The sequence below is a fragment of the Poecilia reticulata genome, linkage group LG6, assembly GCF_000633615.1.
Source record: "Poecilia reticulata strain Guanapo linkage group LG6, Guppy_female_1.0+MT, whole genome shotgun sequence".
Lineage (NCBI taxonomy): Eukaryota > Metazoa > Chordata > Actinopteri > Cyprinodontiformes > Poeciliidae > Poecilia > Poecilia reticulata.
In genome coordinates this window covers 6,871,562-6,897,987 of record NC_024336.1, presented here as the reverse complement: position 1 = coordinate 6,897,987, position 26,426 = coordinate 6,871,562, and the positions used below count along the sequence as shown (strand labels likewise).

Below are 26,426 nucleotides of genomic sequence, written 5' to 3'. Positions count from 1 at the left end.
TGACACAAAATCTTGAACACACCACCCCACTGGGGGGACATGTTGGTGACACATCATGATGTCGGGACAACAAAATAACCAGAAGACAYGAGAACATGGAATAAGCTAACTATGAGGCAGTGTAGAAGAATAGTTGATGAAGGCTGTAAAAGACTTCAAGCACACAGCCAGAGATAAAATCTCACAGTTCCATCGAATTTTAAGGTGTTACAATAGCTCCTAAATCYAATTTAAAATTAAATTTCCAAACAATAGATCAACTTCTGTGTTTATAAAGTGACAAAGTCTGAAAATGACGTTAAGGTGCTTAACATTTGTCTGGGCCGCCGGTGGATGAAGCAAGCAAGCCACTTATTGCTGGAAGCTGTTGAACAGATAGAGGAATGGAAAGGAAACTCCTGTTTTTATGTGTGTGTTTTTCATCCCTGGCCTGCGCTGCATGTGTCTRTCAGACTTACTCCAGAGTTTGGCAGTGGTGTCCTCCTACTTGCAAGATCCCACTGTCTTTGCCGCTTACTGCTTCTGAAACCGTAGTGGCTTTTGTCATCAAATACGTCGATATATATATAGTCCTGTGTTTGCTATTGCATTTATTTACATGTGCAAAATTATAAAATGAATGTGATCCACTAAGTCTTGAGCAGGCGTTCCGACTACTGTCTGTCTCTGAATCTACAGCCGGGCATGACGTGTAGCTGCTAATAATTGCACTCAATGTCACCTGATGTAATGACAGCAGAATCTCTGGACAGGGCCCCAACAGAGCCGTACGCTGTCAGTAACCTTAATAGCTTCCATGTGTCTGCCTGTCCGGAGGCCGTGGCCTTACTGAACCCTGCGCGTTGTGTTGTTTTAGCCGTTCCCGAGACAGGCTTCAGCTGGAGCTATTTTCTGACGGTGTCTACTGTCTGGGTTGTCGCAACCCATGTGGGCCGAGTGGAATGGTTGAAATAATTGGAGTGACGGTGGCTAACTAATTGGTGACCTGGGTGAAAGTTGGAGATAAGTGGCACTGGCAGGTGAGAAGCAGCTTTCTCTGAGGAAAGCCAGGTCTAAGAGTCGCTCGGAGAGCCATTAGCGTTGTGACCTGGGGCTGCGGTTGTTCATCAGAGATGAGCTAGACAGTAATGAAAACTGATGACCTGCTCTGTGCATGTCAAGGCCAAAGGTGCTTCTGCATTTTAAGTAGTTTTTTTTAAGGGGTTGGGGGTTTAAGGTCATTCTAGGCTTAATGCTTTGGAAAACAGTTACTTCACCTGAACTTAGCAACCTTTTCCATAAAGATGAAATGATTGATTGATTGGTTTGAGTCAAAAAAATTAAGGAGTTCAGCTTGGAGTCAGCAATAAATTTACCTTTAGGGACAACAAAGCATAAATTATTGTCAAGTTCGGCTGGTAATTGAAATTAGATCAGCCTAGTAAAAACCAGCTCYGCTTTGTGGAGAGAGTCTGGACCTCCGGCTGTTGAGAAAGATTGCTTTCTCAACAGCCGGTTGAAATTCTACTGGAGGAATCCACTTCAATGTTCAAAGTCCTGAAGGAGCACTGAAAGGAGATGAGAATCTGGCAGAATTGAGTAGGAAGGTAATTAGATCAAACTAATCTGAGTTGAACAGAATCACAAAGTCACCACAAAACCATCTTCACATATTGAGATTTGTGCAACACGTTTTTCAGAATGCCAGCATTCATTTGCAACGTCAGCTCAAGAAACTTTTATCTATCTATTGAACTGAACACTTTTAGTTCTGCCTGGTGTGCTGAAAGCCCACATCTCTCAGTGCGGATGAAAACGACACCACTTGACTTTTAAAAGCCGTCTTTGGCTGAAACAATTTGTTGTCTTTGCTTCTACCCGTCTAGCCACAGAATTGCACTTAATTGTGCCTCCGTCTGAAGGAGTTGGTAACATTTATCCCTTCTTGAGTTGCGCTGTCAGGTAATTTCAGTAAGCAGACTGTCTGACTTTGTGTGGAGGCAAGGCAACACCAATATGACTGAGGTACACGGCCTTTTTAATTATTACCCTGGGAATAAAGCTCAAACTCTCAGCAGGTCACTGTTAAAGAATGTTAATTAGCTCAACAATGAAATTTGAGTTTCCCTTTGTTCTCGCCTAAACTGGGATGTTTGGGATAGTCAAAGCATCTGCAGCTCAGTTGAAATCAATCTCTTTTTGTACTGTATGCACACAGCTCAAAGCGAARACGCTTACACTGAGCGCTTCCTTGTTATAAACTAATTGAAATTCAACTCTGCATGCTAGTTCAGGATCGTCTGTTTGTTCTTATGTCGGACAGGTGAGGAAAAAAAACTTAGATTATCAAGTTGACATTTCAGCCTTACAACATACATCTCACACATCTATGCCTTTTTTTCTTATGGAGCTCTCTGTTATGCTTGGATTTGGTGATTGTTTATTATTTTTTTGTTTTAAAAAAATGCTTAAAGCCTTTAATAAACTCGTGCAAAAGAAAACAAGCTACAAAGCTGAGTTGTATGATAACTAACATAAACCTGAACTACTTTTTGCTTCTTTTGTTGGTTTTGACCATCAGCTTCCTGAATGATTCAGTTTCAGTTGTTCAGTCATTCCCAGAAAAAACTGATTTTTTTTTTTTTAAACAGTCTCACTGTGATCGTCTTGTGACATGCTGATGAAATAATTTACATAGCAACAGTAGYTTAAAACCGCTGCTCAGGTTGGTTGGTTTTTATATAAAGCATTGGACTCATGCAGGTTTGACATTTATCTCACGGACCTCTGTCACAAGTAACTCCTGGAGTTGAARTTTACAATACTTTAATTATTCTTGGATGAAACACGTGTTGGATGCATTAAGCATGGATGTGTATTTGATGCGAATCGGGGCCCACGGGGTGAAATCATCTCTCTGGGCTCAGTGCACGAGGTCAGTCACCCCTCCCCCCCGGCTCCTCATGGCGTAAGTAGCAGATCACCACCCAGTGAAAGGGAGATTTCAGCTCAAGGCGATTTGGCTAATCTGCACTGATTCAAATGCTATTATACCTGGTACAATATGCTCATCTCTTTTTTTTCTTTCTGTACCGTTACTGTTTATATATAGGCTGGTTGTCCTCTTTGCCTTTGTAATCCCCTTGATGTCCGTATTGATGATTTTGTTAAAAGAGGTTTAGTGTCGTAGGTTTGACACTGGTGAATTTCTTCCAGGAAAACACAAAGCTCCGTTCTGAGCAGGCAGGGGCACAGACGGGCTTGACCGCAGCTCGGATGTTGAGACTGGCATGGGGCTGGGCCTCTCGGCGGCAAGAGCTGCGCATCGCTGTGCCAGAAAGTCACGCTCTGCCTCATGTACCCATTGAGGGCACTGCTTGAATAATCGTAGAGCGCTAAATGGATTGCCTCCCCACCATTTCCAGTCTTTCCAACAGATGGACACAATCTCTCTTTGTGTAAGACTATGGAAAAACTGAGTTTAGCGAGTACAATCGAAGTCTTCACCATCTCTGAGGACAAAGTTGAGGAGGCTGTTGAGGATGATGAACTCGAAGCTCTGTACGACTCTGAAGCATCGAGACGCTTCCTTGGCATCATTCACTTGCTTYATAAAATCAGTCCTGTGTGTATTTATGTTATTGTTTACTTAAAGAAATAAGAAATCTCCACCAGCTGCCACATCTAGAGATTGACATTTTTCACCCTCCTAGTTTGCGAAATATCTCCAGCTCAGTCACAGCTGTGATKAGGTCGGACTAGTCTAGGGGTGTCGAGCTGTATTCTGTCAGTACAACAACGTTAGCAGTTCTACCAGTCCTGCTCATCACCTGATTATTTGATTATTTGAATGTCGTGAAATGAAGCAGAGAGAGACCTAGAAGTTTCAGGACCCCGGCACTGGTCTTAAATGAGATTGAACCCCAAATGTGGATCTCCGGCTGTACAGGAAGCTAAACTTGTGTTGCCCAGTGATGACCTGTCCATGGTGTACCCTGCCTCTCGTCCAATGACCGCTGGAGTGACACCAGCCTCTCTCACGATCATGCAACGATAAGCCTGATAGATAATGGATGAATTGAACAATGCTTTGTCGGACTTTCGAAGCTTAGACCCTTCTTCAGAATGACCTGTCTGATATGTTCCTGGTTCTTCATGATGTTGTTTGATCAGTTCAGTAATGTTCTCCAGCGTCCCTCTGATGTATTCACTGGACAGATGGGTTTGCGCTATTTTTTCTGAGATTAAATTATCACTAAATTACTACTACTGTTTACTAATGAAGTGGCTTAAGGGTGTCAGATTAAAGGGGGGCTTAAACATATGAGTGACACTCTTCAGATTCTCGTTTGTAAAATAATGTTTTTGTGGCAAAATGTGAACAAGTTGAACGTGTACGGATACCTTTACGTGCAACCATCCATCCATCCATCCATCCATCCATCCATCCATCCATCCATCCATCCATCCATCCATCCATCCATCCATCCATCATCTTTACACCCTTGTCCCTTAGTGGGGTTGGGAGTGTTGCTGGTGCCTATCTCCAGCTAACGTTCCGGGCGAGAGGCGGGTTCACCCTGGACAGGTCGCCAGTCTGTCGCAGTACGTGCAACTAAATAAGGTGAAATTGTGCTTTCATCTCTGAATTATGTTGAAATCTGACAACCTTTCATTGTACTTTAGTTTGACAGACCCTCATGTTGCATTTCCTGTCGGGAAATTAGATTAGTCTCCCTGGAGCTTAGAGACAGCTGGATGTCTTGTAACATGATGTGGTGATTCACTGCAAAAGTAAATTGTTTTTTCTTTTTTATGGATCTGTTCTCTTGTTTTGCCTTAAAATGCAGTTTTGAGCTAATAACTTATATCTCCTGCAGTCCTTTGGCTTTTGGAGTGGGCTTATCTGTTTTGTTTTTTTTAGTACTGCTTCTGGCTCTTTAGAAGTATCTTACTAAGCTCTTTCGGTCTCATGAATGTGTAATTAAATCCGCTTGAAACTTTCCAAGTTTTCCTCTTCCTTCCTTCCAATGAAAAAAAAAAACCTGCCTACGCTTTTCGTCTACCCCTGCCTCCCTCTTTTAACTTCACCCTGTCACGGTGAAGGAATCTCTTGCTGGGAGCCAGCTCAACACGTGCAGTTCAGCTGAAAGAACTGCGCCTGCTGAATTTGCGCGGCATTCGGCTGTCATTCTGGTTGGGAGGCTGCTGCTGAAGGCATTCATCTCAGCGCTTGCAAATAAAATTGTTGCAGTCTGGGGCTAAATATATTTGATTTATTCCTTTCAGTGCAATGTTTTTTTCATTATTTTTTTTATTTATTTATTTTTTTTATGCCATCATTTCACAGAGACGACTGTCCAGGCTCATGGTAAGGTTAAGCAGGGACTGCAGTCTTCTGGTAAAACTGCTGCACACTCATATAACACAATCATTATATGAACTTTAATTCCACTTCTCAGTTTCAGCTTTGAGACGCTTAATGTTTTTTTTAGCATGTGCAGTCAGTCTTAGATCAATACCTGAGCTTTGATTCTGCCTGGGATGTTTTGGGTTTGGGCCATTATCATAGGGCTACACAGTGGCGCAGTTGGTAGAGCTGTTACCTYGCAGCAAGAAGGTTCTTGGTTCAATTCCCGGCCCCGGCCCTTCTGCATGGAGTTTGCATGTTCTGCCTGTGCATGTGTGGGTTTTCTCCAGGTACTCCGGTTTCCTCCCACAGTCCAAAAACATGACTGTCAGGTTAATTGGCCTCTCCAAATTGTCCCTAGGTGTGAGTGTGTGTGTGTGCCTCTTCCCCACCTCTCGCCCGGAACGTTAGCTGCAGATAGGCACCAGCACCTCCCAACCCCATTAAGGGAYAAGGGTGTAAAGAAAATGGATGAGCCATTATCATATTTTAGGGTCTAACATCTGTTTTTGTTTGTTTGTTTTCTTTTTTGCAGATGCTCTCAGATTTTTCCCAAAAATCCTCTCCAACACAGTTTAATTGATGGTGGATTCTCTGATGGTGTTCTGGTCACCATGACACTTCCAGCTCTGTGCTTCACATCTGACATGAATTATTTCTACATTTCTTGTCTTGGTCTACATTCTTCTTGACAAACACTCGGCTTTTGCTTTCATTTCAATTATCAGGAGCACAACAAACTAAATGTCTGAGGTTTAAACAATCCAAACTCCTTCAACGTGCTGAACAATGATCCACTTCTTCGATACGACGTTGTTTGATATTGGCCGTTTTAAGTGTGAATTAATTTGAGGATAACCATTTTTTAAATTAATTAATAAAAATTTTTTTTTTTACATTCATTTTAATCACATTTTTACAGAAAATGTCTTGCTCAAATATTCTTGACATAAATGTCTTGTATGTTTAGATGCCATACAAGTAAATTTTGAAAAATATGTTTCACTTTGAAACCATCGGTCATATTGCACATTAGTTGATTTTTATGATCGTCTGGATTTCCAAAAATATTGCGATTCTTTTTTTTCTTTCTCGTTAAAACAGGAAACTCCAAGAGGTCGGCCTCATTTGAGAGCAGAGGGAACATGGCCGAGGAGCTGGATTCTCTGACAGCCACAATCGACCAGCATCACATTAATGAAAACGGCACCAGGCGCGACGGCACGACCACCCCGCGGCGACGCAAGCGCTTCCTCTCCTACCCTCGCTACGTTGAGCTGATGGTGACGGCGGACGCCAAAATGGCCCGTCACCATGGACGCAACCTGGAGCACTACATCTTAACAATCATGTCAGTAGTAAGTAAAATAATGCTTCTAAAACTATCTTTTTATTTTGTTTGGATATTTATTTATTTTATTTACATTTGCATAATTTAACATCTTGAAGTCCATTTTTTTACTATAACCAATCTCAGGAGCCATTGATTGTTGCAGTTTTACACTCTTGATCCTGGTTTTGAGAACCAGATTCTGTACACGGAACAAGAGCTTTACAGAATGTAATGTAAACACAAACTGCATCTCATTTYTTTTCTCTTTTTGCTGCAATCTATTAAGTGATTGCTGGTTGTTTATTGCTCACACATCTAAACATATTTTTGTAAATATAATAGCAGTTCTGCAATTGTGCTGAACTTAAATTTCTGTGTTGTGAATCTATTCAGTTGGTTCTTGATAAAAAAAAAMAAAACATTTTGAATTCCATATYCCCAGATTGGACACTAAACAGTGCWACAGCTGGTGGGTTAGCCCCCAAAACAACCTGGCAAATCTAACCACATGGCAAAGTGTGCCAAAAAAACGATAAAAGCACAGAGATATCCAGAGCAAAATAATAAAAAAAAMCTCCGTAACTAAATACTATTTCTAAGGGGTAAAAAATATAAACAGATTTTTGTTTGTATTTACACTCAGTGTTTAAAGCTTCAGAGTTTTACAGTTATAAATCTTGGTTGCAAACCTTGTGGCGGCTTCGGCTCAATGCAACCAAAACCACAGCGGCCTGGTTAACTGGGCCTGCTCCGACTCGGCCGCCGGACCTTTTGTGAGTCCCGAAGTCGTCTAACAGCTAATCTACTCACAGAATTATTAAACGTCTCAGTCAAACGGTGTGAAACGGGATAGGTAGATGGACTGGACTGAATGTTCCCTCTGCCACCGCTCTCTGGTTTCATTAACAGTAGATTTAAAGAACTTATTAAYCTACGCGAGAGCAATGATTGTCAATGTTGTGTTGTTGTTAAACAGAGTACGGTCAGCGATAAATGCMGATGTGCTAATTTTTTGTTGCACAGGTCTAAGTAGTGAGTCAGTCTGATGTGAAAACCTTAAAACAATATATATGAATTTGCTTTTCTTTGAGCAGAAATAGTTTTGTTATTTTAAACATAACTCTAAATACCTTTGACCAAAAATGCACAGAAAGCATCGTTCATAAATATAGAGGCAATAAAAAAAAAAGGCTAGTTTTAAGTTTTAGTGGGTTTTTTGCATTTTTATAGCAATATCTCAATGTAATTTCTAGAACTGTGTCACCTAGAAATAACAAACTATAGTTTTGTTTCTTTTTGTCCTCAGTCTCCAAACCAGCCACTTCCCCCATTGATTAGCTACATTTACAGGAATTTCTGCTAACCAGATAAATTCATGCTTATTTTTCCAAAGTTTAATTTTCTGTTATCTAAAACCTCGAAGTATGAGTAAAACGACGTCACTTTAACTGCAGAACAAGCTAATTTTACGTTACAGATGCTCATAAAAACTGATAAGTTTTCAAAAGCACATTTCGGTTTTTCGGTTCCAAACAAACAACATTTTTTTTCCCTTCTGCCTTAAACCGTTTCCAAGAGCCCATTTGTCTTGTCAGTGTGTGTCCCTCCATATTCACGTCGAAAACAGGTGTAAGCAAACGTGGGACCGAAACTGTACATGTACTCTGTGATAGAACGATATTTAGCTTTTAAAACGCTTAGAAAACATTTATCTGCAGCCTTTTTTTTAACATTTTTAAAAAAAATGCTTCTTAGTACATTTGCATCTGTGTTTAGTTACTGCCTTATCAAAGATCCTGCAGGCCGCAGTACCTTCACATAACAACACGCACTGGAGCGAGAGGAAATGGACCAACATCTCATATGTCACTCTTAAAGCAAGAGCTTGCAAAGACAAGCTCCCAGTGTGTAGGCCGAGGCCACATTTTGCCTCCCCCCAGGCTAAGACAAGCTAAATGTTTATGGTGGACTAATGAGTTCCTGTCATGAGGCCGGACACAGCCTCAGGAGACGGCTGGCCGACCGTGGCAGGGCCGCTCGAGAACAGCAGGAGAGGGACGAGATATCTTGCCTGTTAATCTTAAAGTGAAGAGGCATTTTTGCTGCCATTAACCAAATCAAGCCAAAAGAATAGTTGGCAAAAAAATCAAAAAAGACCCGCAAAAGTTGTTTTTGTTTTTTCTCCATCCCTCATTCTAAACATGACATACTGCGTTCCGGGGGCAGGTTAGTGGAGATTTCGTCCACATTTTTTTTGTCTGCGTGTTTCGTCTGTGTTACAGGTAGCAGCGGTGTACAGGGACCCCAGTGTAGGGAACCTCATTAACATCATGATCGTCAAGCTAGTCATCATCCACAATGAGCAGGTGAGTACAACCAGCCCTCAATGCTCCCTATATGCGGGGTCTTCGGTATATGGCTGACATCATCGCAGGTGTTTGTGGTTTGGAGTTTTTTTTTTTTTTTTTTCCCCAAGGAACCTGCTTGAAATGACTCTCCGCCTTCCTTGTCATTCTCACATCTCGTGAGAGGTCTCCTTGGAGAACAGGCGACACTGTGGTGAAGCGCCTGCAGGAGAYGCATTCTGAACTTTTATCGATTTTGAAAACATGCATGAATGTACAGAGAGGCGCTTAATAAGATAAGGAAGGTGGAAGAATTCTCAYTAAAACTAGGAAGATGGAGCACATCATGCCAGCTTTAAAGTTCCTGGAGCCCAGAGAATAGACTATAAAATATTATAAATCACTGAACGGCTTAGCACCACTGGTTCTGGTTCTGCTCTGCATCCCCAGAACCAGAACCAAACATGGAGAAGCAGTATTCAGCTTCTTCTCCTTTTTTCTCCAGCTTTCTAGAACAAGCTTCTAGAAAACTGCAAAACTGCTGAAACAGTGAGTTCCTTTAAATTTAGACTAAAAACTCCGCTGTTTGCCTTTGAAACATAAACAATTACGAATTTAACAACGGCTCTTGACTGAATGTAATGTTTTGATTGTTGATTYTGTGCTGCATGACTTTGTGTTTATTGTGTTTTCGTGATGTAAAGCACTTTGAAATGCCTTGCTGCTGAAATGTGCTATCCAGATCAAATCTGATTGATTTGATTTTATTGATTGAACGAGACAAAATCACCTGTGGCATTCATTTAGGAGAACCTGCTTTATTCTGCAAAAACTTTAAGGGCCAATTTGTTTTTGTTTTTTTAGTTGAGGCACTCCTAAGAGGTTTTAGTCTTAACTACAGTAGATCTTTCTACTAGGATTTTCATTTAACATAAAACAGACTTCTACAGTCTTAAGAAGTAAGATAGAAAACCCATTGTAGTAGATTATTAAGATTCTAGATATGTCCACATAAAGACTTTTGCAAATCTTTCAGCAAGAAGGTTCTGGGTTTGAAACCCGACCTTTCTGGATGGAGTTTGCATGTTCATGCGTGGGTTCTCTCTGGGTACTCTTTTGCGGCTTCTTCCCGCTGTCCAATCTAAAACATAACTCTCAGGCCAATTGAATATTTTAAATTGTTCTTAGATGTGAGCGTATGCACGGTTGCTTCTCATGTGAGTTATASTTTATTAAGTTTTACTCCACTTTACTTTTAATAGCAGATAGTTTCTTTTCAGAGATATTTTTCATTTTCGGTGTGTTTTTCACACAGGATGATCTTTGGTGGCGGACTGCCTCCAAACAGCTACATACTGTGCAGAAGAAAATCATTTACTTCCTTGTAAAGGACCGTCTAATGCAAACAGGAGGGACGTTTGAGGGCTTATAAATTAATTTGCTGACACTTGAGATGAGCTGTGGTCTCTCCAGGTCTAGTCAAAGACTTCAGATAATATAGGAACTACTTCCAGTCTCTTAACGGACGCGCACATAAAATAAACCGACTCCATCTCTTTAATTAACTAAATCTGGCATCATTGGTACATGTGTTGACCCCTGCAGGAAGGACCCACAGTRAGCTTCAACGCTGCCACCACTCTCCACAACTTCTGCGTCTGGCAGCAGAGCCAGAACATCCAGGACGACAGCCATCCTTCTCACCACGACACTGCGCTCCTCATCACCAGGTGCGTTTTGAGCGCCRTTCTTTACAACGATGCCAACTTCTTCAAGCGAGCGCACCCGTGAGAAAATGATTTCTCTTCTCTCTCCAGGGAGGACATCTGCCGTGCAAAAGATAAATGTGACACGTTAGGTAAACTTCACAATTTTTTTTTTTTAAACAGCTAAGCATTTTCCCCCAAATAGTTGCAATTTTGTGAGTTTCTGTATGTGTGTGTGTGTGTGCGTGTGTGTCTTTGTGTGTAGGACTTGCAGAGCTCGGCACCATGTGCGATCCGTTCCGCAGCTGCTCCATCAGTGAAGAAAACGGAATTAGTGCCTCCTTCACCATCGCTCATGAGCTGGGCCATGTGTAAGTTGCGGCTTAGAGCCTGAAGCAACCTCTTTCACCTCTAACCACACACGCACACACACTCGCAGTGCACGTGTGCACACCCCGTCTCACCCCTTGCAGACTACCTTGACAACAAAAGCTCCCTTATAAAGAGATGCAGGGTGCAGAAGCCACAGGTGCAAAACATAATAAAGTAAAAAAAAAAAAAGTCTCCTAATAACACGCGGGCCTGCAATACTTTATAATACAGATCAAGTTGATGCTGGGAGCTTTACCTTGACAATGGCAAGGTTAGATGGATTTTAGTGTGGATATGATTGAAAACACCCCTGCAGTGCCTTGCAAGAATATTCACATTTTGTCATAATGCGACAAACTTTAGTGTGCTTTAAGCGAAAGACTGGCACAACCGATCACACAATTGAAGTGAAAAAAAAATGTGTTTGAGACATTTCTTTTTACAAGCAAAACTCTAAACTAAGGGGCATGCATTTGTATTCAGCCCCATTTACTTTGATGTCACCTAAATAAAATCCAGTTTCTGCTACATGCCACTACACCCTGTGTTTTTACACTTGTGGACTTATTTACTAATGATTTGTAAATACACTTGGGTTACATTCTCCTTTTTTTTTTATTTATCTTTATTTATTGCAAAAAAAACAACAACAACAAAGCCTTACAAGTATTGTTTGGCTCAGTTTCTATTGCAAATATTTTAGTACACTTGAAATAAGCAAAACTAAGTTACAGGACACTTTTTAGCAACATATAGGAGCTTGTTTTAAGTCAATAATTTTTTAGTATTGATGAAAATGTAAAAGCTTYTAAGTGAATTTTTAATGCCTGCTTCCACTGGCAGATTATTCCATCAAAAATTAAGGAATTATTGACTTAAAACAAGCTGGGYGCCCTGTAAGTTAGCTTTGCCTTACGTCAAGATATTTGCACTAAAATATCTTGGACTTAAAATACTTGGTAAGATTTTGTGTTTTTGCATTGCACATGCATTGCATTTGCCACAGTTTTGTAATGTTTTCCCTGTTTTCTGCCGAGTAGAAGCGCTAACGATTGCTACGGACATAGAGCGAGCACAAGGCTGCGTATTGGGTTCTCACTACACAAGCCGTCCTCCCTTTACTTATCGCTCCCAAAGACACACGGAACAACACGTGGACGTCGCAGCGCCATCGTGAGCGAGTCGTCTGACGCGGAGTGACAGCGGCGGTGTCACGACGTGCGCGWCTGGCTGAGATGCTGTTTCCACAACAAGCAAAACACTGACACGTGTGTCACGTTAGAAAACGACCTGTATAAATTATCCGTCTCAAAATGGCCGAGTCAAAACACATGACCTTATCTCCAGAGTGGAGTGCTGTTTATTTCAAACATTCCTCTGAGGTCGCGGATCCCGGTAAAAAAAAAAAAAAAATCACGTTTTGCCTCCGCACTCTTACGGTTCTGGTTTCAGGTGATCTTAATAAGGTGCAATCTGAGAAGCGTTATTTTCTACTTCTTTCTTAGACGAGGAGCTTAATTCATAGGTGATTTTCCATCCCTGCGAAGCTTGCCCCTTTGCCAAGTTTTCTCTTTTCTTTTTTTTTTTTTCTCCTTTTGTCTCTTCCTGCCCACCTACTTTGCAGAGTGTAATCAGGAAAATAAAGGAGAGATTTTCTTTCTTGTCTGGCTCCGGATAGTGAAAAGGACCAGTGTCAGTGTGTGAGTCGCGGCTCGAGAATGGCAGATATTCTTCTCTACCTCCTCTGTCACGCTCACACATTCTTCCAGTGGAGCGATTGAGCCAGAGTAACAGCAGATGGAAGGGTCTCGCTCCCTCCCCTCCCCTCTTTTTTTTTTTTTTGCTCGCAACTCATGTGGATCTGTTTATGCTAAAGTTCAAGCAGCTGGAGGCCCAGTTGGCTCCGACTCTCGCTGAGAGTTGATGGTGGTATGAGCCCTCCGGTGCGTTCAGCGCACCGGGAAAAGCCGGCGTGGGGTGGAGGGAGTCGCCTGAGAGCGCTGCAGATTAGAGTGAGGCTCAGCCTAATGGACGGGATCACTAATAGCCATCGTGGGGATTTGACTGGCATCACTTGATAGGTACTTAAAAAGTGATGTAGGTAATCACTTTAAACACAAATCAAGATATTTCTTTTATCTACAACTTCATCTTTGTTGGATATTTCCATATTAGTCAGACTGGATGGAACAATCACACATTTTCCCAACTAGATTCAGGGTTTGACTTTGACTGGACCATTCTAACATATGAATATGTGTTAAATCAAATCGTTCCATCATAGCCGTGGCGTTATAGGCACTGTATGGATTGCATAAAGGGGGCTGCATGCTACGCTTGATGCAATACGTTTGTTCACGTCACAGTTATGCACATCAATATGACCATTTTTCATAGAAAGCCTAAATGAAATGCAATACATTTAGTGGTTGTGCTGTGAAAAAAGCTGCTTTTGCAGGGCTCATGAAGCCATCAACAACACACGCTCTCTCGTTTCACGGATCCATGTCTCGGCTGCTCGAAGTCATTTAATTAGAGAAACGTGTTTTCTTTCATGCGGAGCATTCGTCTAATAAAACCGCATTATGGGATTTGGAATAATGGGTTTACWTTGTGAAGAGCTCCGGATTAAATTGTGACTTTGTGGATGCCGTGAACAGAATTTTTGCCCTTTATTGATATTGCCGTAAAACCGTGTGATTTACGGTCGAATTAGACTAAAAGCCTGCCATGTCACGGTTTTCAGCTCTTGTAGTYATTTTACGAGTCAGACGCGTCACCTAAACGCCCTTAAATCACTTCATCACGTTTTATGAAAAGGAGGAAATTTGACTGGAGATTATCAACACATAGTGCAAAAGTATTGAAACACAAAGTTGTGTATGTTTTTTTTTTTTTTAATTACGAGAATAAAGTCATGTTACAAGAGCTAAAGTTGTACAACAATAAAGCCGGAATAATACGAAAACAAAGTAATAATATTACCAGAACACAGCTGTAATAATGCATAAATAAAGTTGTATTACATTAGAGTCAAAATAATGCGAGAATAAAGTTTTATGAAAACTCCTACATGGAAAATAATAAAAAATGAAAATGAGGAATGCTGAGCATCTTGTGAAGTTATTTACTTTGGTATAAGTTTTACAAAGAAGGAAATATGTAACCTTTTAATACATCAACATGAAATTATTATTATCATCAGTAGCAGGACTTTGAAATGATCGTTCAAACGGCCGAGTCTATTTCGAGGACTGTACTTGTCACATCAGATCACAACAACTCTATCAAARCTTCCTTTCCATTATTACTTTTTTTCTCATGATTTTAAGATTTTCTTCTGGTAAAATTGCATTTTTATTCTGCTAATTTTATGACTATATTCTCAAAAAAACAAACAAACAACCTAATTCTTATAGATTGATAAGCCTGATTCTTTGTCGCACATCTCACAGAACAGATGATTGAAATAAAAGCCACTTTTTGAAGACATCGTTGTGTGCTTTTTAAGAAAAAAACAAACAAAAAAGAGAACAAAAAAGTTATTAAACACTGAAATCAGACCTGGTTTGCAAAATTCAGAGATTTCATTTTCAAGCCACATCRCCCAGCCCTAGAACAGATAAATCAAAACGTATCCATGACTTCAAAAGGCCCAGCTGGTTATAACATGACACAATATGATAAAAGGATTAAAAAACTTTATTCGTTATCCTCTTGTTGTTGATACCAGGAAATATTCATTATCTTTAATCGCTGGAGTTTACCTGCTGCTCCCGTTCAGGGCAGGTATGATTTTGTTAGTGTTTTCCAGCAGCAGCCCCGTTTGCGTGCGCAGAGCTGACTGTGCCGGAAGCTTAATAGTTTGTTGGGCGTTTGCCCTCAGGCCTTCGGCCCCTGCAGGGTGGGCCTCATGCCAGTCGAGCTGGATCTTGTTTTCGTGGCCGTGTGACCCTCAGCGACAGAACCAGAGTCCGTACTGTACGTTCGCTGGCCCACATCCTGTTGTAAACATGCGAGACATCATACAGCTGCATGGATTCCTGTGTGTATAAATATAAGTATGTCGCTCTCTCTGAGTGCTCCTGGGTTGTGGGGAAAACTGCAGGATAAGACAGATCTTCGGTCCGTAGTGCGTCTGTGTGTTCCTGCCTCTTCCCTGCTTTTAAGCCCTTTGAGAATGTGAGGTGGTGAGCTTTGGCCTCCGARGGGTGAGCTGGAGGTGGTTCTCACCAGCGTAGTGACGTTAATCGATCCTGATCGATGCAAAGTGACAGTTTGCATTAAAAGTAGCTCCCCCTACTGGCCAGTTAAAGTTGCACTAAAGAGGCAAGAAGTAAAAAAGTTTTAAATGTTTAGGAAAGGAAAGTAAGAAGGTTTATTTGTGGGGAAAAACCCTCAAAACAAAACAGGAGAAAAGGTGTGTGAGCTGCATGGTAACAGTATCTCTCCTGATAAACRGATCGCTCTAGTTTCAACGAGACCTTTGAGACGTGTTTCTAATCCCTGCTTTCCCTGCTCTGTGCTTCAGGTTCAACATGCCTCATGAYGACAATCCCAAGTGCAGAGAGGCGGGCATGAAGCACCAGTATCACGTCATGGCTCCCACCCTCAACTACGACACCAACCCGTGGTCGTGGTCCAAGTGCAGCCGCAAATACATCACAGAGTTTCTTGAGTGGGTGCATTTGGCTTCTCTGCTTTTTTGGGGGGGTTTTTTGCTCTCAACAAACCTCATTTATTCTATCTGGATCTTATAGATCACGTTTGTCAATCTCACGGTCCGGGGCCCTTTAGACAATGAAGGGACACGTAGCAAGATAACATTATTCTAACAAAGCTGTTTTTGTCTGTATACTGCCAAATTACATCAATGTGCAAACATGTTCAAAATGAAGCAGGTGATCAAATGCAGACAGCAGTTTGTTCATATTTTAACAGTTTTGTTCATGGGAGTTTTATGAATACACTGTTCCACAAGAGTTTCAACCTGCTGTTATAGACCAATTCTGAAACTTTAATGTGGGTTTGCATTGTGCTCTCTTTTTTTTTTTTTTTTTGCTCTGATAAGAACCACTAGAAAACTCCCCCCACTGCAGCCAAGTTCCTTCAGAAATCACCTAATTATTTAAGAAAAAAAAAAAGCCCATCTGTGTTTGATTTWAACAGTTTAAATACAGCTGTTCAGAGGTTTGTTTGAGATCTGTGGTGTACGAACTGCATCCCGAAGAACAACGAGCCCAGCAGACGTAGGCAGAGATAAAGTGGAGAAGTTTAAAGCGAGGCTCGGTTATAAAACATCAAAAGCCTAGGAATCCTCACAGTGCTCTGAAGAAAGCCCCTGTTTAAAGAAAGGCTTAAGACGCTCCATGTAAACTTTCCCACAAGTCACGGGGGCGACACRGAGAAACCTGTAAGCCAAGTTGCTCCAATCAGACCAAACCAGAGTTGAGGTTRTCGGCCTGCATGGTAAAACATGGCAGTGGGAGCATCATGCTGCGGGGAGACTTTCCTTTAACACCAGCTGGGAAACGGTCCCATTCACATTTCCATGGAAAAATTTGATATTAATTAACTAATAGCTGTTGCGTAAAATCTTAATGAAACACACGGACAATTACGGTGGTAACATGAAAAACAACAACAAAAAAACGGGACAACGTTCAGGGGTATGAAGTATTTTTCAAAGCACCGGTTTTCTCAGGAAGCAGAAAGAGCACCATTCTTCACTCTTTTGGCAGCAGCTTCTCTCGTGACGTAGCCCACAACACAAATAGGTCCTATGTCTCCGTCAGAACTTTAAAGACAGGTCGGCGCAATATAAACCGTGCGGAGTTGTTATTGCCTGGTGTTGAAAGAGTATTTCCTGTTTGAATCTGGGGGAATCGGGGGGCAGGAGTTCTGCCTCAGCTGACCTGAGACATAAATCTACTCCTTCAGCCATCTCTTCACTCAGACGGGACGTTGGGCTCTCGCTAGCCTCCCGCTCGGTCACTCCTCGCCTGCAGCGTGGTCAGCGATCCCGCTAAAAAGGACTTCCCCTTTCAAATGGGAAATGCCAGTTGTTGTAAGATCCTCCCTCAACATGACCCTTTCATCCATCCTCCCTTGCTTTTCCACTGGTAATTGCGGAGGCCCGTTCTCACAAAGAACAGCCTTATTTCTGGTTGAACAGATGCATCTTCAGTGCACAGACCGGACCAGTTCGGCGCTGCCTCACTTGGAGTCGCGCTTTGCATAGTTTCCAGTCAGCGATGACCTTAGCATTGAGCAGTCAGCCAAAAAAAGTGAAGGCGAATCCCTTTTTAATGTTTCTTACTTTTTTCTTTCCATTTCTGGTGCGTTATAAAAGTGTTTCAGGAAAAGAAAAACACAAACAGTGCATCAAGAAGGTATTCACAGCACTTCACTTTTTCCACATTTTGTTGTGTTAGAGCCTTATTCCAAATTGTATAACTTTTTTTTATCTTTCCCAAAAATTCTGCAAACAAATGTACACTTAAAAGCAATGTAGAAGAAGGTTTTTGAGATTTATTTATTTTTTTGCAAATTTATTGAAATTAGAAAACAAAGAAGTCACATTTACGTGATTTCGACTGTGGTACTACAAAACGTGAAAAGCAGTGTGAATAGTTTCCAGATGCACTGCATGCAGTCATATTCGATGAATTGGAATATTATCATGTATTTCAGAACCACAACTCACTAAGGGAAACACGGTTTATAAATTATTAGACGCATATTGGTGTTTTCACATTTTTATCTGTGTTGTTTATGAGGGTTTTGCACATCCAGCAATGCTTAAGATTACAATATTACATCAGACCAATAAGAAAACACCAAAAAGTATATTTAACACCTGATCAAAGGATACTTTTAATCTTACATGAAGCGCACATTCTAACTATTCAAATTTTTTTTCCGATATTGCAGTAAAGTGTAAAATGTAGGTACGAACAGAGAGAAGCTGCCCCGTATGGTGGGAAAAGCCCGCTGGGTTTTTCTCAACCCAACAATAAGGGAACATGGATTCCTCCCATCATTTCTACTACAGTACCACTTCTGCTCAGCGGGCTGACCTGGTCAAGTGCATCAGTGTTTTGGCAATAAAGAGCCAATTCAACTCTGGTCTTCTCTACCTATTCAACATTTTCTCCTCACAGGCCAAAGGATTCCTCTTCTCCCTCTCTTTGTCTCGCTTACGCTGTAATCACGTGTGTCGGGTTCTCACACCTGGAAGTGGATGAAAAGTGTCTCTGCTGTATCTCAGCACTACTAAGGGGCCACATCAAAAATAATGAAGCTGTTTGTTAATTTTCTGGCTCTGTGTTTGTTGATTTAAGCCATCAATCTCAGACTGTTGCCCACCTAGCTACTGCATATACTGTAGCTAGTTTTCAAAACATTTGGTATAAAATGACCAAAACAGCAAATGTTATAAGCTAGCGGCCGAGGAAAATGATCAGTGGCCTACAAAGTGTATCTCTCTGCTGTAGCAGACTAAATAAACAGCTTATGTTCCGATCTGGAAAATAGTTTCATTAAAGCAGCTTTTGTGCTTTTATGTCTTCTTCATTCAGTAGCAGCATCCGCAACGAAGAGTGTTATAGTACAAGTTGATAGTGCTCAAGTATGGCACATGCTCTGACCTAGAAAAATAAAAAGATCACAATTTTTGTTTTATTTTCTATCCAGCTGGTTTCTACCAATTTTTATTTTTTTGGTGCATCTTTGTTTTTACTCGTACGCACGACCTGCTGCCGTTTAGCTTCATGTGACGGACACTTGGAGTCTCTATGCAATTTCGTAAATGAACTAAGACTGAAGTCTCAGAAACAGAGATTTCTTAAAAGAAAAAAAATGTTTATATTTCCCTTGAAAAACGATCACAATGACCCCTTCTGTCTCCGATGGTCCTGGTTGTAATAATCACATGGGTCAGGACACTCAGATGATTAGCCGCTGAAAGACGCTCCGATATGGAAAGGCCTGCGTGGGTCTTCAACAAGCTGCCCTTTATTTTCCATTAACGGTACGTTTCGCCGCCGCTGTCCTCTTCGTATAGAGAGCCGCTCCTGCTGCTGGCAGGCTTCGCACGCCGCAGTGTCATACCTCGCTGCTGGAAATGAAAGGGCAAAGAAACAAAGTGACTGTAACCCCGGATAATCCCGTATAATTATTGGCCTGTCACATCAGCTGGTTGCTTTGTGGAGCAGGTGTTTTAGCCGCTCAATCCAGGATGAGATTGTCAGAGCAGTGCAGACATGTTGTGTAATTACACATCTATTCACGTCTCATCGGAGAGTTTCCTCTTTTTTTTTTTTTTTTTTTCCCCCCCCAAAARWAAAAAAAAAAAAAAAAAAAAAAAGAAGAGGTCCTTTGTGGCTCGGCTCACTTTGCCGACATGTTTGATGGGAGCCTTTTCACGGCCGCGAAGGCTGATGGCTTTACATGCAGGCTGCCTGGCGCGCATACGTTCGGTCCAGCTGTGCTTTTGTCGTCTCTTTGTTCCTAACCTTGTGGCTCAGGGTGGAGCTGCTTTACAGTACAATCCGTTATTATACAGAAATATTCACAAATTGATTTAACTTGTGTCAAGTTGCTTTGGGATTCTAAATGACTGTAGTTGGCAGGTTTCAGCTTAAAAAAAAATGCCTTTAGGATCCTGTTCATTCTGCTGCCAAAGTCCGTTTTGACCCAGTTTTCTAAGTGATGTCATATATTAATAGAGACAATATTTACCAACAGACTCCAAGGAGTTAGTCTCTTTAGGTAGCCGTCCAGACCACCCACAGACATGTTTACTTTGCCTTTATGACAGAGATGACACTGAGATGTTCAACCTTTTTAGGCTCATGAAATACTGTATTACCTTGAAATTGCCCAGTGAGTGTACATTTCGTGGTAACTATGGTGAGGCTTAGTGCTTTTCTGTTTCATTTTCTTTGATACACACTTTTTTTCGTCTGTCAGCACTGGATACGGGGAGTGCCTGCTGGATGAGCCCGTCGGCAGAACGTATGAGCTTCCCACACTCCTGCCTGGCCAGATATACAACGCCAACAAACAGTGCGAGCTGATGTTTGGGCCTGGCTCCCAAATTTGCCCCTATATGGTAAGTCGACGTATATAAAAAAACATTTTTAAAAATCGATGAGGACATCAGAAGGAGTAAAATTAAGCCCAAGTTATACATGTGATTCTGGGCAGGTTTAAATTTTAGATAACTTCCATTCAGCAACGTTTCTGACGACTCATTTTCCCTTGTCTCGTCTTTTTACTAAACGATGTAAAAAGAATGTCTACATGAAGAGGGGGAAAAGAAATTGTTTTATTTACATTTTTGTCAAAAATTCTTTATACACGGTTCATTTATCAAGTGGACTTTCTCCCCCAGGGGTATGACAAAAGACGGGTTTAACTGTGTACTTACAGCAATTAATTTCTTCTTTCACTCTAAAGCAATTGTGACAGATGGAGTTTACGAGGCATTACAAGAAAGAAAACTGATATTTCAAAGAGACAAAGAGAACTGATGACTGACGTCACAATGAGCACCAGAGAAGATAATTGTTATTCGTTGAGAAGCAATAACAGGCAGAGACATTACAACGATTTTAAACAATCACAAATTCAATAGGAGATTTTCTCACAGGAGTGATGGAATAGGAATATTTATGATTTCTCCTTTGTAGACTCTGCAGGCCGTTTCATTTTGAACACAGATCTCGATGCATATTCTGAGTGGGATTTAACCATGTTGAAGGTGATTGTACTTAAAATTTGTATTTGGTGGAATTAATAAATAATAATACATAATTTTGAGTAAGCTAAAGTTCGCACTTTAGGATGCAAACTTTAGCTTTAGGATGAAGTTTCTCCTCTTTGAGCTTCATGGAGAGGCTAAACGCACACAGGAGGAAGGCAGGCTTGTGATTGAGATTAAATTTGACAAAACAATCAAGAGTTACAAAACCACAGAGGGAAAGATAACCAAAAATAAAATAAACAGAAATCCAGAGAAACACAGAAAAATGTAAAGCAGTAGCACCACTAAGTGCAAAAAATGGACATGAACACCAAAGTCCAAAACACACTAAAGTCAAACAGAAACCTAATACTCAAAACCACTAAATAAAGTCCTGTGTTTCCACAACTCTAGCAAAACTCATCAGGTGCTAAAAGCTCCAAGATCAGATCTGTAAGTTTTAGAAAATTGTCACAGTAGTAGAGATTTTCCCCTCTTGTCAATCCAGATTTTATTGATACAGTTAACTTTTTTATTTTTTTACCACAGAAACAGTGCAAAAGGTTATGGTGTACGAGTGCAGAGGGGGACCACAAAGGCTGTCGCACACAACACATGCCCCTGGCCGACGGGACCGAGTGCGGTCATGGAATGGTAAGTCATTCTGTATGTTTGAAGCATGCAGGTTTTAATAAACACGCCACACTGCATGGCCTGCTGCGCCACAATTCTTGCTTAGTTGAAACAGGTTGATATACAGTGATTAAAAAAAAAGTATTGATGAATTAGTTTCAACTTTTTCCTTCCTCTTCACATCTATCAATACAAATCCTGTTGAGATTTAAATTTTCAAAAAGAAATGTAAAGAGTTCAAGAGGTTTGAACACTTTTAAAATGGCCTCACTTCTGAAGTTTCTTTCCTTTTTTGCACACTGATTGAAAAACATCTGTATCTCAGAATAAGCGAAAACGCAGGACGATCCGATGCGGGATGGCGAAGTTTCAAATGCTTTTCGTCGTTAATCATTCTGTTACTTTACCGAAGAGAGCCTGGTTGCGTTTCAAGCAAATTGCAGGGCTGACGCATGCCAGAATTTCCTTGAAAAGACGTTTCAAACTCCTAACTACCTCTCCGGTTCTCTGTTTCTACCAACAAAATGGAATAATTTATTATACATTACTCCACCGCCTGCATTCTGGTAGCAGAAACCGATGTAAGGGAAGTCGGGGGATGATGAGAGTTAGAAACTTGAAGCTTTCCCATCCTGTGTTGTTAAAGGGTCCCCCTCACCTGCCCTTAGCCCGCATGCTCTCCTCGCTCTGGGACCGTATGCTAATCAGAGCTGAGTAGGTGGGTCGCTCTCTGAGTGTACATGGATGGGAAAGCCAGAAGTAGAAGGCGGCGGGGCTGGGGTGAAAGAAAAAAGAGAGAGAGAGAGAGAGAAATGAAAGACACACTGATGGAGGGAGGATGGATTGTTTTAAAAGACCATACCGCCCGCTGTTCACAGTTGAGCCACCTTGTTTTGAACCTGTGACCTCTCTAAAAGGCAGGTGATTGGGTGAGCCAGCGGTCTCACGATGGACGTAACATCAGTGATTCTGCACATGGTGGGCTGGTGTTAGCATTTGGAGCGTGCATGGAGGTCAGAGGAAGAGGGAAGGACTCCTCTCGTCTCTTCTTAACCTCTTGGCCTTTATGAGTCTTGCGCTCTGAGCCCACGTTACGTTTCATATCCTTTCATCTCCCTCCTCGCCATGTTAGGGCCTGGATCTGCCCAGGTTACCAAGGAGGAGTTAACGGGGGATGGCTGACATCTTAATCCAACTGCAACAACCAGTCTAAACAGTAATGTGCCTGGACTGAATTCTCCGTTCTCATCTCATTCTGTATGTGGGAGAAACAGAGAGTTTAGTGGACCTGAGTGGTTTCCATATGAAGAAACAACCTCTCAACCTCTTCGGAGCTGACTGGGATTGATGTTCTTACTGATGAATGATCTTCAGCTGCTGATTGGTTTCAGTTAAATGGGCAAACTTGTTTTGTTAAAGGGTAATGCACATCACAGAACTGGACTTTTTTTATTTTTCACATCTCGGTTTATGTAGTTTGTTTGTTTGTCGGGTGAAATTATATTAAAAGCAAAGAGCTTACACACTAATACTATAAATAAAATGTTTTTGTGTTGTGATCAAATGAAAACTAAACTGATCACCTTTGCTGGGTAAAGGATAAATGTTAATTTATGAGCAATGTCATTTACATTGACAAGGGGAGTCAGAAAAAGCCGGAACATACAACTGGAAAAAAATGCATTTGATTTGTGGCAATTTTGTAGTCTGTTTATAGGTAAAAGAAAAAGGTAATTGAGATGCATACAAGGTGAAACATGTTAAAATGTTTGGGTCCACCACTTTTTTCTCTAGAATGTTGATGATTTCACAATGGAAAATAAATATTACATTTATATTTTGCTATAAATTACAAAGTACAATTTCTTTTAAGTCATGTTTGAGATATGTATACCATCTTTTTAACAAGTGAAGTTGACATAGTTACTCGATATTGCTATGAAATGGCTTTATGTGCCTGGAAAACACATAGCACTGCCCCTTTAACACTTAGCAGCCTCAAGATTTAACCTCTTTGCTGCGGTTCTCCAAACGTAAGTTGTGGGGATTTCCTCGTCCTTCCACAGTTGAAAGTTTGGGCTTACAAATTATTCTTTGTAGTCTTTTCATGAGATACGCAAACATCTATCTGACTTAAATTACATGTTCTCTTACGTTTCTTATTTGAAGAAAGTTTCTCGGGGAGCCGGTGAGTCATGGAGTGTTAATTAATACGTTTCTAGACACTTAAAAAGGGAAAGCATAAATTAAAACGTCACAGTTTGGTTACATTTGTGTCACAGGAGTGATAATAGGGATGGCACACACAAATTATTAAAAAGCAATCTTTTTTTCTCTAATCAAATTACAGGATCGTTCTAGTAGTGTAGCGTGAAATTATGCTGCTCCATCCATCCATCCATCCATCCATCCATCCATCCATCCATCCATCCATCCATCCATCCATCCATCCATCCATCCATCCATCCATCCATCCATCCNTCCATCCATCCATCCATCCATCCATCCATCCATCCATCCATCCATCCATCCATCCATCCATCCATCCATCCATCCATCCATCCATCCATCCATCCGTTTTCGTACACCCTTGTCCCTCAGTTGGGTCGGGAGGGTTGCTGGTGCCCATCTCCAGCTAGCGTACCGGGCGAGAAGCAGGGTACACCCTGGACAGGTCGCCAGTTTGTCGCAGGGCATCATACTGCTCCAATAAAACAATTTTTTTACACTTCTTTGTGAGGGATACGAATAGTTGTTAAAGCTACGCAAGCCTCTTATTTTATGGGGGCTTTGTTGTTTCCCCCCTTCTTTATTCTTTTTATTTTTTCTTAACATTTTAAGTTGCATAATAAGCATATTATTTATTTGGTTTTAATGAAGTTGTACGGAACCGTAAACAGAGCTACAATTATCTTCCCTGCGTTTTTATAAGAAAAAATTAAGAAAAAATTTAACCCCATTTGATCTAAAAGTGAAAACCGAAGCAACTTTGAAGCAGGAAATGTTTAAAAAGTTTAAAATCTTTCACATCCATTTTTTCCTTCTTCTACGTATTTATCTTCTCTTTGTGCTCGTGTCAGCTGTGGCACCACCTTTGTTTGCGGCGCTGAGGCCCCGGTTTCAACTTCATGCAAGGTGGTGTTTGAAGTAGCGCGGGTTGAAAGAGACCCTACACCAGCACTCACCTGTCCATACATGCGCTCTTTAATGTGGTGTTATTGTGTGATGGGCCTGTGTGTCTGCGAGTGCGATTGTTCTCGTCCTGAGGCCTGCACGCTCTGATAATCCAACACATTCAAACGGGTCTTCCTGGTTCTTTTGTGCCACTTTGTTCTATACATCTGTCTGGACTATTTTTTTTTTTTTTGCATTACTCTGCTGGTATGTTTTGTCCTTCTTGACCTAGAAAAGGTATTCAGAATTGTTTACATTTTGACCAGTTACAACCACAACTTTTGGTATGTTTTATTGATGATCTATTTGATAGATAGAGACCAAAAGTAATGCATAGTTGTGAAGTGGAAGGAAAATACAACCATGCGGCTTATAGCCCGATGCGGCTTTTCTGTGGATTTTTCTTCAACCACTAGGGGGCTCTTTAGCAGGAAGTGAATCATTGGAAGTCAAAATTGGAAATCAAAGAAGAAAGCGCTCATTTTCATTTAGAACAAGCACATGCTAGCAGCAGGCACGACTGAGACATTTCTTCAAACTCGATGCAGCTTTTAAGTTGAAGGCTGAAGATCTGGCAGTACAGATCAGTACAGGGGCTTTAATCTGATTGAGGTTTGTTCGAGAACATTGTTCGACAAACAGGAACATGAACATCAACGTGCACACCAGACAGGTCAGGGATAAAGTTAAGAAGACATTTAAAGCGCAGCTAGGTTATAAAGCGATATTCCATGCTTTGAGCACTTCTTCAGTTCTTCATCTGAAACTAGAGAGTGTGGATCATTTCAAACTTTCCAAGCATGGGCCTCCGTCTAAACATCATGTCGCAGGAGCCTCTAGGACAGCTATTAGTCATTCGCTCCTTTAATGCGACCATTATAATGGAGTTTCAGGCAAATAGGCATTGATGAAACAAAGCTGTAAGAAGTTGTGCTTGCATTTTACCAAAGGATAATGCAGTAGACACTCCATTCCTTTTTCTCTAAAACAAAATAATAATAATAATAATAATAATAATAATAATAATAATAATAATAAAAAAGACATTTTCAGGTTTGAGACTTTACATGTATGGGTCAGTTTGTTGGCTTCTGGTGTGATATGTGGAGGATTACAACTTTGGCCTCTATTAGGGGGGGGGGGGGACTACAATAACACCGGAAATTGTCTCTCGACTCCCCAGATCCTCGTCCAAAATCATCTTTGCGGCCCATACTAGAACAATACAGTGGCGTCATTCAAAGCGATTACACACTCCGTTATAAAAAGCAACACGTCTGAATGGACTTCACCTCCTGAGCCGTGGTCGCCCGGGGAGAGTGGTTTTGTCCCAACGGGTTATGAAACGAATTTGTGACCGCATTGGGTAATTGAGGTCAAAGCCCAAATAGAAGGACATAGGCATGTCCTCTAAACGACAGAGGGCTGAAAAACAGTTTGTTTGTACACTGCTTAGTTACAAAGGGGCATCAGGCACAGTCAGAGTTCAGTTGTAGTTTTCGCCCTCTTTCCTCCTCTTTCATCTCCGACGGTCTTTTCTTCTCCTTCCTCCAGAACCTGCTCCCTTTCTGTTGCTTTCACAGGGCGCTGGAGTGTGAAATGCGGTCACATGACCTCTCGGCGGCGTGTCTGTGATCTTACTCAGTGGGCCACGCTCTAATGAGAGCATCCCATCACTTGTTGTCTATAAATACAGACACCACCCCACCACCACCTCAACCCCCCC

General features: G+C 41.3%; 1 protein-coding gene across 2 annotated transcripts in view; it reads left to right on the top strand.

Annotated features, from left to right (window-relative positions):
- Positions 1-26,426, top strand: part of LOC103465836 (A disintegrin and metalloproteinase with thrombospondin motifs 20) — a 95,788-nt gene that overhangs the window by 12,746 nt on the left and 56,616 nt on the right. The window contains exons 4-11 of one of the 2 annotated variants that reach the window (XM_008411017.2): positions 6,494-6,747; positions 9,005-9,088; positions 10,673-10,797; positions 10,885-10,925; positions 11,039-11,144; positions 15,677-15,823; positions 20,119-20,260; positions 21,443-21,547. In XM_008411017.2, the coding sequence (XP_008409239.1) occupies positions 6,494-6,747; positions 9,005-9,088; positions 10,673-10,797; positions 10,885-10,925; positions 11,039-11,144; positions 15,677-15,823; positions 20,119-20,260; positions 21,443-21,547 (1,004 nt within the window). Of the gene's footprint in view, positions 1-6,493; positions 6,748-9,004; positions 9,089-10,672; positions 10,798-10,884; positions 10,926-11,038; positions 11,145-15,676; positions 15,824-20,118; positions 20,261-21,442; positions 21,548-26,426 lie in introns of those variants that run through there. The other variant, XM_017305348.1, reaches the window with a different exon arrangement.